Source organism: Syzygium oleosum, unplaced genomic scaffold (assembly GCF_021117445.2).
Source record: "Syzygium oleosum isolate NSW1041296 unplaced genomic scaffold, Sole_v2.1 Sole_v2.41, whole genome shotgun sequence".
Classification (NCBI taxonomy): Eukaryota; Viridiplantae; Streptophyta; class Magnoliopsida; order Myrtales; family Myrtaceae; genus Syzygium; species Syzygium oleosum.
This window is the reverse complement of record NW_026607525.1, coordinates 250,141-261,655: the sequence shown is the minus strand read 5'-3', so window position 1 is coordinate 261,655 and position 11,515 is coordinate 250,141. Positions and strand designations below refer to the sequence as shown.

The window sequence follows — 11,515 nt, the reverse complement described above, 5'->3', positions numbered from 1 at the left end:
TGCCTAAACCCTCAGAACGTGACTTAATGAAGTTGTTCGTGTCCACTCTACCGCAGGCCGGTTCGTTCACGAATGTTAGTAACGCCGCCCAATCTTTTGGCCACGATAGCCATGGGTGAGGAGATTGAGACCGGGCTTAAGAAAGGATGGTACAGTGAGTCAGGTTCATCAAGCAAGAGATTTACTAGTAAAAAGGACAAAGAGCATGTCCCTGAAGTCAACATGACCTATGTACAGAAGACGCCAGCTCAGGTCCCTAAGCTACAATTTAGCACCCAGCAGACGACCTCTTATGGACGGCAAGGCCAGCAAGACCCACGCCAACAGCGTAAATCCTGCCAGTTTACTCCACTTCCCGGGACGTTATCTCAGGTACTGGCGGTGCTAAGGAAGAAGAACTTGCTGAATTCGGAGCCACAAAGATCTAACGCTGCCGGCTATGCAAAGTATGATCCGTCGAAAAAATGCGATTACCATAGAGGTGAGGTTGGGCATTCAATAGATGATTGCCAAGTGCTCAAACATCGAGTACAGGATCTACTCGAGACTGGAGCGTTTGCACTACAGCCAGCCGGTAAGCCCAATATGCAGAACAATCCACTCCTTGATCATTCGAGCAATACAAATGTTGTCCTTGGCCCGGGAGTCAAGCAGGTTCGAGGCTTCAGGGTCCCTCTTGAAAATATGTTCAATGCTTTATCCGAGCTGGTTATGTTTCGACCGGTGAAGTGGTGTCACTCGGTGACATAAGAAAGAAAGTGGATGAATTGGTGAGAGGGGGGATGATTGGGACAGCAGATGAATTCGGGGTAGTCGCCGCTACATCCCAAGTCATCATTGATTGGAATGAAGAACTCGCAAGGATGACCGATAAACAAGAAAAGTTGCATCCTGACATGCCCGCTCTCGAGGACGCCTCTGACGATGACCTCGGGATCATTATACCCGACACTCCGGAAGTATTGATCCTGGCATCACTTCAGCCCTATGCTTATGAGAGTGACAAGATGGTTCCATGGTCGTACGACGTTGATCTGATAACGAGGTCAGGGCGAACTTATCCTGATAAGCAACCGGCCAAGCCAGTGGCTGAGAAAGAAGCGAAGGAATTCCTAGCTGTGATTAAGGCTAGTGAATATAACGTGGTTGATCAGCTGAGAAAGTTACCTGCACAAGTCTCGTTGTTGGAACTTCTCCAGACATCAGATAAGCATCGGAGTGCTCTAATGAAGGTGTTGGGTGAGATTCATGTGCCCGAGACTATTGAAGAAGATAAGCTAGAAGGGTTTGTCGGGACGATCCTCCTTAAAGATCAAGTAGCATTTTCTGATGAGGAAATCCCAGTTGAAGGACGTGGTCATAATAAGGCGCTTCACATATCAGTGAAGTACAAGGAGACTCACATGGCTAGGGTGCTTGTTGATAACGGGTCGGCTCTGAATTTATGCCCGTTGGCTACTTTGAAAAGGCTGGGCATTCCTCCATCTACCATGCAAGCAGCCAAGACTTCTGTACGAGCCTTTGATGGAGTAAAGAAAGATGTCATAGGCCATATTAACTTAAAGCTGCAGATCGGACCTTTAGTGTTTGATATTCTTTTTCTAGTGCTGGATATCCCTTCTGCTTTCAATTTCTTGCTGGGACGGCCATGGATTCACAATGTAGGCGCAGTACCCTCCAGTTTGCATCAGAAGATCAAGTTTGTGGCCGAAGCAAAGTTGGTTACAATTTATGGAGAGGAAGATCACCGAATCTTCAATGCAACATCGATCCCATACATAGAATCCGATCATGTTGAGGAGGATAGCTATCATTCATTTGAGATAGTTCAAGTTGTTCAAGCTTCCTCTGATATGCCGTTGCCCGTTCCTGAAGTTTCTAAAGCAGCTCTCATGGTGGCTAAGGTCATGGTCGGTAATGGTTTTAAGCCAGGTCAGGGTCTTGGGAAAGAAGGCCAAGGCATTCATGCCCCGATCGAGACAAATGGACAATCCCACAAAGCTGGTTTGGGATATCATAGGCAGGGAAGCCGCGAACAAAGCAACGATTGTTGCAGAAGCCGAACAGGAGCAGGTCAAAGTCCCTTACCACCTTCCATCAACGACACCTTTCACTCGGCTGGAGTTGTGGGAGGATACAAACATTTAAATCTGAGCCCGACTGAGGATGATCTTGGGCTTATCTTTTCTGAGTCGCCACAAACCCTAACTGACTCACCTAAGAAGCACGGTAAAGCGATTCTAGTCAGTTTGTCTGACGATTCTGAGGATGACCGGTCACCCTGTATTTTCAAGAAGCCGGAGTCGAGGGTGTTGGACTTTGATGATGGTATACCTTACCTCACCGGTTGGTTGCTGAGACCTCCATTTGTGCAATCACTGAAGGACCACTTGAAGGGATGGGCGATAGCCCTCAAGAGTAATCATTTCTAGTTTTCATATCTCCCTTGCGTGGGAATCTTTATTGTTTTTTTCGATTGTCATTCCTATTCATGTTGCACTTAGGTTTTTCAATCCAATAAGATGTAATTCATTGGTTCAGTATCAATAAAATTACAGCGTTTTTTAGCATTTTGAATCTTGTTGAAGTGTCCCAAACCAACCCGATGACGATAACCAACGATTGAAAAATTTGTCATCTACGGTAAGAACTGAGGGTTGGGCTTATCAAGAATTCTCGTTTCGAGGTCTTCGAAAGCAAAATGAATTTCAAAAAAAAAAAAGCAAAGAACAATTTTCAAAAATTGCATGTAGTTAAGCCCTGTCTTGTCTTTTTTATCCCTTTCTTTCATGTTTCAGGATTAATCTCGAGGTATGCGAAGGGACGGGAATCATGAACCCTCATATATGTGATGCAAGCCAATCCAATGACTCAGATGATTCTAATCCGAATGATGAAGAGATACGACGGAACTTGGAAATCCATGAGAAATCTAAGCTTCTGACTGTTGAAGAAACCGTAGTGATCAATCTTGGCGACACGGAGAATCCTAGATCAATTTTGGCTAAAACAGCTGAGAACTATCGTGATTGGCATGAGAGATTACCTTTTGCACTTATGGCATATTGGACTTCTATCCGGACATCTACAGGGGCAACTTCATATTCTCTTGTGTACGGTATGGAAGCAGTTCTACCTGTTGAGGTTGAAATTTCTTCGTTGCGTATTCTTTCACAGGTACAATTGTCAGAAGCAGATTGGATCCAGCAGAGATTGGACCAGTTGAACATGATTGATGAGATAAGACTTAGAGCTCTATGTCATGGCCAGTGCTACCAACGACGAGTTGCTAAATCTTTCAATAAGAAAGTCAAGCCTCGACATTTTCGGGTAGGCGACCTTGTCCTGCGGAAGTTATTGCCGATAGTTCCTCTTGCAGGAGGAAAATTCGCCCCAAATTATGGCGGCCCGTACATTGTGAAGAAAGTCCTTCCAGGAGGGGCTTTGATTTTGGCCGAGATGGATGATCGTATTTTTTCCAGTCCAGTTAATTCTGATTCTGTGAAGAAGTATTACACTTGATTTGTACTCATTCTGACTTTGTTTCTATCAAGTCTCAAATTGAATTTCATGAATCAATTGATTTTCTTGCTATGTTACTAAGCTTTGTTGGAGGAAAGCTTTTGATCTGGCAATCTGTTTCTGTCCTAATGAAGCGATCATATTGCATGAGAGACTTCAAGATGACGAAAGGCAAGTCATTTCCATACACGTCCTGAATAATAATCCCTAGTGCGAGTTGAGTGAAAATTCCATGCTGATAAGGTAAAGGAATATCTCACGAAAAGTATGACGACCAAAATGATGAGAGGCATTCATTCCCTCTATCTAAACACTACAGGTTATCATTTGCTTAACCCTTTGAACGGAGTTTCATTTGTCACCCCTGTCAGGAACAATCCCATACTGGGGCAATTTCTTAGAAAGTTCAAAATGGTTAGAATTTTCTTGCTTTCACTTGCATTAATCTTCAAGTATATTTACTACATGCAAATTCTGTGTTAGCTCGAGTGCCTTAGATATGACGAAGAGCATATTTTTCTATATCCTTACACAGTATACCCTTTGCATACCCAATTTGAGTGGTGAATTCATTTCAACCCGATAGATCATCATTCTCGTGATAAACAAATGAAATCATTTCGAAGCAAGTTCAAGGTGACTTGAGGCAAATGGGAGCTCAAAAGAAAATTCATCAGAAAGGACGCAAAAGGACTCCATTAAATCGAAGTTCTCTCTCTCGGAAAAAGCTCTCTTAAAAAAGAGGGAGAAAAATCTCTCGAAAAGAAAATCTCTCTCTCTCAAAAAAAAAAATGAAAGAAAGAAAGGCTTTGGCGAGAACTGAGTCGATATGCAAGATCATTCTTCAAGGAAAAGACCATTTGAAAGTTCATTTGTGGAGCAATCGCTAGAGATAGATCAATGGTACCAGTAGCATGATTGGATGATGACCAATTTCCATGTTCATAATACCCTCCCTTTGATGGAAATAGGCCATTCATTTCAAGCCTACATGAATCTACGTTACAACCCTTACCGAAGTCTCTTCGGAATATGGTACTTGAGTTAACGTAGAGTTTCAAATGCTTATAAATGTTGCTCGAAGAAGTGCGAGCAAGATTTTTGTATCTCATTTTTGCAGCATTCCTGACTTGTAAACCCGGAGCAGCTGGTGATATCAATTCTTTCAATAGCCTCGACTCGAAGAGTCCCTTTTGCTAAGCCATTGACCAAATCCACGTTTAGTTCTTATAAAGACCTCTCAGATTGGTCAAGTCATACTGATTTTGAGAATATCCGAACCCTTGTCAAGCACGATGAAGAGAGTTTGAGTGATTCTTATACCCGTATCAAAGGTCGGGTCAAAAGCCTTTCATTGAAAGTGAGTAGAAAGTCCTTTCTGATTAAGGGTCTCTCATTTAATGTGATCAAATTGTCAAAAGGACGAAATGGTTGTTCTTATTGATAAATTCCCCAAGAAAGCTTGGTAATGCAAGCGAGATTCATGAATTATGTTTTCTCCGCCCTGCGCATGTATTGTTTTAGCCTTTTCTCGGGTAAAAACAGGTGCAATGCAATTGGCTTTGCCATTTTTATAACACAAGAAGAAATCAGGTACGTCTACTAATTATTCTTCATTGTTTCTCTTTTCCCAGAATGTGAGACATGATCTCTTTCATATGTTCGCCAAGTGGAACAGGTGACATATCATTTGGTGTTGCCAAGTGGAGTACGCGGCACATCCCATTTTATGTTCGCCCAGTAGGACAGGCAGCATAATATCTCATTTGGTGTTGCTAAGTGGAATACGCGGCACACCTCATTTCATGTTTGCCCAGTAGTACAGGCAGCATAATTTCTCATTTGGTGTTGCTAAGTGGAGTACGCAGCACACCCCATTTCATGTTCATCCAATGGAAGAAGTGACATGATCCTTTTTGTGATTGCCCAGTGGTATGGGCAACACATCCCATTCTTTCTTTATATCATGCGCTATTTCGCATCTGTAGGAAACTACAGGTAACAGATAGGCAATTCAGTACCTCGAGAACCTTACTTCCAGTGAACCAGAAGTTTGGAGATCGAGGGAAGTCAAAGCATTATAAAGCTTTCCCTCACTTGGACGCTTTTTGTGCGATCCGTATGTAAGGCTTTTTCACCGCTCTACACTAAGTGAGAAGCCTTAGTATATGTTCTTTATTGTTTGCATATCATGCATCATTGCATAAAAAAAAAAAAATTCATCATTTTGCATAAGTTTAAATTTAGGTCTCAGTCTTTGAGCGAAACCTCTGCGAGCCTCCACTCAAAGAGGGGCAGCTGTTGACACCTAAATTTCGGCGCATCATTTAGTGGTTAATTGCATAGAAAATTACGGATTAAATTTTAACCCCTGAACAAAAATATCACAAATCGCATAGCATAAAGTTTAGGTTCATATAGATTAATTGCATTTCGCATCGGATCGGCGGTGGTAAGCGAGCTAAAAATTCATCACGTAAATCGAGCTCGGGCACCGAACGAGACTCGGCTCACTCGGAAAGCATGGGCCGAAAATCACACGCAAAAGGGCTTGGTTGTCTTAATTTGAGCTTAAATTAGCCCATTATGCTTAATTAAAGAAAAACCCAAATTAATTCAGCCCACTTAGAATTAAATTAAAGCCTAAACCTAAGCCCATTAGGACTAGAAAGCCTAGCTAATTGACGTAGGTTTACACTATAAATATATGTTTATGTCTCATAATCTGGGGAGGGGGGCTCTCATATATTTTCAGATCGGATTTTTAGAGAGACATACGAGAGCAAGGAGAAAGAGAGAGTCGGTCACGCATGCGCTCGCCTCACAGTCGCGCCGCCTCGCGACCGCACCGCACAGATAGCTGCTGCTGCTGTTTCGCGACACCGCCAAACCATCGCTGCGCCCAACGCCGCTGCCTGCGAAGCTTCGCACGACTTGCTGCCCCTGAGACTGGAATACTCTGACGCGACGACGAAGCTACTGAATCTAACCCCCACGATGACGCTGCCGTTATTTGTCGACCATCGTTGTTGATGCTCCATAATACACCGCCACGGCTGATTTCTTTCCCAACGACTAGCACAGCCGCACAATCGGAGTCCCAGCGACAGTCCAGGCGAAATCTCCAACCCTCAGTCCAGCATCATCTATAGCTTCCAACCCGTAAGCGACGCTACCACAGGAGACCATGATCTGACACACCACTTAGCCACGATTGAGGAAATAGCAGGCAGTGACAATTGGATTGTTTATTGGCTTAGTTAAAGCAAAAGTCAAGCTTGGAGCAGAGATGCCCAGATTCAAGCTATTCGTATGGTATGGTATGGTGAGAGCTTAAAACAAAAGAGCGACACACTCAGAAGATATTTACATCTTGTCTTCGCTGCAAGTCACGGCCAAAGGGCGGCTAGACTGAGTGGTCGAGAACTTCCACACTTCGAACTGTCGCAAGCTAGCCAAGGTCGAGAATTGCGAGCCACCGCCGGAAAGCCGCCCGTCCCCGCTTGTTGGCCGCTACCCAGAGACGCCCACCGTGCCACCGTTCCCATCATGTCACCGTCGCTAGCCGCCACTGTTCCCGAAGTCGCGCCGCCGCTCCTGACGCACCGCCGATCCGCTGCAGATTCAAATTAGGAAAGAAATCTGCAAATCAGGTAATTATCATATCCCGATTTGATTCGAATATTTGGTTGCTTAATTTGTGCTTATTGATATCTAATTTTGCATATTTGGATAATAAGCATTATTCCAATTAGGTTTTTATTTTCTTTTTTTGAAATCTTGGATATCTATTACTTTTCAAATTTGGATAGAATTTAGAATTTTCAAAATCTTTTGAATATATCCAAGATATTTAAGATATCTAAATTTTTTCAAGATGCGATCGATTAGGAAAATTTCCTAATCCGCAACCGCACACGTGGAAATAAATTTATCTATCAGGCTTTAGATAGAGTTATTTCCATAGCGGGTATTTCGAATTTTAGGATCGATCTGTCAGGCTTCGGATCGAAACTTAATTCGAAAGATTTAGCGGTTATATTTTTTTTACTGGATTTTAATTTCGAATTTCGATAAAAAAAATACTAAAAATATTACTCTAGAATAGGTTAATTTCTTTAGTTTGAAATTGCATGTTTAGATAATTGACATTTTTAATTCCGAATTTCATTAAAAAAATACAAAAAAAAAATATTATGCCCGTCATTAGAAATAGGTCACGTCGTCGCATGACATATAGTTTGCATGTTAGGTTGCATTAATCGCATGTCAATTTTTGCACGCCATTACATATAGGTTAGCTTTCCTTTAAATAAATAAAAAAAATCAAAAAAAGAAAATTTCTGCACCTTTGAACTCTAAGTCAGGATTTATCAAAATTGTCAAATTAAGTATTTTTCTTGAAATTGGTACCTAAAGGGCGTTAGGGAATCTAGCGTAACCAAGTCCCCGAATTCATAATTTCTGGTTCGCAGAAATAAAATAGTACTCCCGCTATTTTATTTAGGTTTCTAATCAACCTACCTTAAATGATTAGTGGCGACTCCCATTGAAAATATTTGCATGCTTACAATTGTACGTAAGTTGCGATTTGGTAGAGTTTGGAAGAACTCGAGCTAGGTTAGTTAATTTAATTGATCTAGTAATCCATTAGCCTAAGATCGGAAAACCCGATTTTTTTTTTAGGTCGCGACAGTGATATAACTGTCGTGACTTCTATGAGAGCATCAAGCTATTGACATGCTCATGGCCTCTGAAGGATTTGAAACCCCCCCTCCCCACTAGCTGGAGAGTTTGCTGCCATCGGAGTTACTTCACATCTCACTCCATATATTTCCTTGAGCATAGACTGTGTGACTAGACTACTGTCAGCTGAACGTTGCTGATTCATTGCAATCTTTCGCTGAATTTGAGCCCGTGATATCGTAAGCTCTAGAAGCTGCTTAGGAGATGCAGTTTGATCTAGTGCTCACGATCTAAGTCTGTAATGTTTTGTCGGTTTTCTATCGGTGTAATCGATATTCTATTCGAGTTGTCTTCTCTTCTACTTGTTCTGGTACTAGTCCCAAGTGAATCCACAGTATTATACGAACTAGCTTGTTTTGGTAGTTGCTATTGGCACTAGTAGTTTGTAAACATGTGGCTCGACCTACTGTTTGATGCCATATAAATATTGAGTTTGTGCGCTGATGTTTGATGTCACCTGTATTTGCCAACAGAGAGACACCCAATCATATCCTCTGGGGGATGAATAAGAGTTTATTCCTGCATTTTTCTACATCCATTGACCTTACATTCTAGGACTCGAACTAATTCTCGGTGCAGAGAACATTCGATTTGACCATTTCTCTCAGCTAAAACCTAAACGATCCAAAACCAGCCAATGATTGAGCCGCTGACCAACCCAATTCCCAGAAACACAACCATCATGATTGCGGCAAACTCTGCCTCTGAAGCCGGCACCGACTTCGGTGTCAGAATCATTAGGACGCTCGTCAGGTAACCATTTGTTGACCCGAGCATGAACGTCAATGTGGCCATCGGAGCTTCGGTTTTCAACCAGTCGGGTCCGTGGAGAAAAACATAGAAGAGGGCATAGAATAGGAGCCTGGAGACACAACCCCATGTGGCTTTCTTCAGGCTCTTCATGACGTAGATCGCAGTCAGGGACTTCCCGGCTAAATCGGCAACATTGTATATCGTGATCAGCAAAACAGGATACCAATCCTGGAGAACCTCGGATTTCAAGTCCTCTGCGATGAATCCGGGAAAAATGGACAGCGTCACTAGATATATCATGACCATGGCGAGAGCAGGGAGCCGGATTTTCTTGGCTACAACCCAGAGCTTCAGCCCTGGGCATTGGAGATTGTCCTGATGAAACATGTAATGTTGGCGAACAACTGGCAACTTGTACAGCAGGTTGGAGCAGACGAGGCACAGGAGCAGAATGAAGGTGCTCACTATGAAATAGAAGTGAGAGCTGGTCCGGAGACCTTGCGGATTCTGTGGAAGAGATGCTTTTGTGATGATCCTCAGGATTGAAACCAGAACTCCTGTCGACACCAACAAATGCATGTTCAGGTGAAGTCGACATTCTCTTGCATGTTCAAAACTTCTTTTGATGATTTATCAATTTTTCGTTGATGGTTTGTACCTATGAATCATGTTAGGGCAATGCCCATCCTAGTGATTGAATCATGGAATCATTGAATGCTAGTAGAAATGGCCCAGGATCTCTGGAAAAACAGTAGTTCTGCTAATGATTAAGGAGCAAAATCAAGAAGCCACAGAAACTGACCTGAGGAAGCAGTTCCGGCGAACACAGCCTGCATGTACTGTTTTGGCAATTTCCCAGCGGATCCAATCAAGCTTCCTCCTATCAACCCATCGGCCAATCCGCACATGACCACTGATGAAACCATGACACCATATGCCACTTTTCCTCCTCTTTTCGCCCCACTGCCACCACCTGAAGTCCAATCCATGATTGGAGCCACCATCAGGGATAGAATAAACAACGAAAACCCCACATTCATCCTCATCCTGAGGCTCAACTTCCTGCTCCATCCGCCCAAGCCCACCACGATGACCAAAACCAGCACCGATGAGCTCATGTATGCGACTGAGAAGACCTTCTCGATGTGCTCGGTGGGATAGAGATAACCGAAGTAGTCCACGGCAGTGATAAATGCATTCCAGGGTAGCAAATTCCCAGCACCTAACAAGAAATGGATGATATAAGCAAGCTTGTAGGTGTCTAGTGGCTGAAGATCATCTCCAGGACCCTTCAAGCTCTCCATGTCTTTTCTTGAACTTGAACTCTCCCTCAACAGTTTTAGAAATTTGAAGTGGAATTTGAGCACACACAAATAAGGGAGTCTTGGCACATTTTAAAGTGATCATTGATTGGAGGGGCATTAGAGGAAAAAGGAAAAGCCGTGTCTTGACAAGATGTTGGGATTGTGATACTTGCAATTGAAAGCCACAATCAGAGGGAGGAATTAGAGTAAGAGCCAACAATGCCCTATTTGACAGCTTGTGTCTCTGCGTTTTTTGAGCCAAGGATTTGATTGATGGGTTAGCATTTGGAATAAGTGCAAGCTGGGGCATGTACAAGAGTTGTGTGTTCTCATTGTGGGGTCACCAATGGATGGGCAGCATTAGAAGTACTCTCTGAGTCCCGGTTGTCCTGCTAGACACTGGTATGATTGTCAGAATAATTGACCTCCGCAAGAATTTAAAGTTTAAACTCATCTCTTTCTTTTTGAGTTTCATCATTGGCATCACCAATCATGTGTTTCTGAGCCGTCGAAACCACAAAAAAATCATCAACTTCATTGCACATACTGACTGCAAAGTAAAAGTCTTTTTCACGTTTGCGGCTCAATATTCCTAGAGAAGATTGCTTTCACAACGACTCTTCGAATTGGCGAATGTCATGTTACTAGTATGCCTCGTGAGGTTGTGCAGATACTCTGCTTTTTTCGGGCAGGAATTTGACGATAACAAAGGAACACCTGCTCCATGTGCCCAGATACCTTCTAAAAAAATCTCAATTATACAAGTGTCATCTTTACATGATCCCTCGCTCATTTTTGGCATTTGGCACAATCGACTTTCAATATTTGTTTTTTCTTTGTATAAAAGGTTGCGGTCACTTTCTCCTACTGCACAAGGTAACAGAAAAGGGCAAATAACTATCACTTCTCCTGAGCTTGCTGTGGTCCCTGAGCTTGCTCAGGGAAAGACGCAAGTGGGTCACCATCTTGAAGAGAGATTTAAAGAGGGAGAAGATACAAAAAGAAGGTTCTTGTCAAATGAGGGGCTAAGGCGTGCCTTAGAGGTTGCCTCAGTTGATTAGATTAGCCCCCATTCACTTGCATGAGCAACTTTGATTCTGTACCCCTCAGATATCTATCCATTGAGGGACCATATCATCCGAAGTCATTTTATGAAAACAGGCCAATCATCTTTCAAGAAACCATTAAAC

At 42.8% G+C, this 11,515-nt stretch overlaps 1 protein-coding gene across 1 annotated transcript; it reads right to left on the bottom strand.

Annotated features, from left to right (window-relative positions):
* Nucleotides 1-8,767: 8,767 nt before the first annotated feature.
* On the bottom strand, nt 8,768-10,468 carry LOC115692898 (equilibrative nucleotide transporter 8). The gene is made up of 2 exons (XM_030619871.2): nt 9,824-10,468; nt 8,768-9,578 (listed from the first exon to the last, which is right to left on the bottom strand). The coding sequence occupies exons 1-2, from the start codon at nt 10,323-10,325 to the stop codon at nt 8,884-8,886; spliced, it is 1,197 nt and encodes a 398-aa protein (XP_030475731.1). The 5' UTR covers nt 10,326-10,468; the 3' UTR covers nt 8,768-8,883.
* Between the last annotated feature and the right edge of the window lie 1,047 nt (nt 10,469-11,515).

What these genes read in the sequence shown, in the direction of transcription:
- LOC115692898 (XM_030619871.2), bottom strand. Translation starts at nt 10,325, where the DNA reads ATGGAGAGCTTGAAGGGTCCTGGAGATGATCTTCAGCCACTAGACACC. An exon ending in CGCCGGAACTGCTTCCTCAG is followed by an intron (nt 9,579 to 9,823) that starts GTCAGTTTCTGT and finishes TGGTGTCGACAG; the next exon opens with GAGTTCTGGTTTCAATCCTG.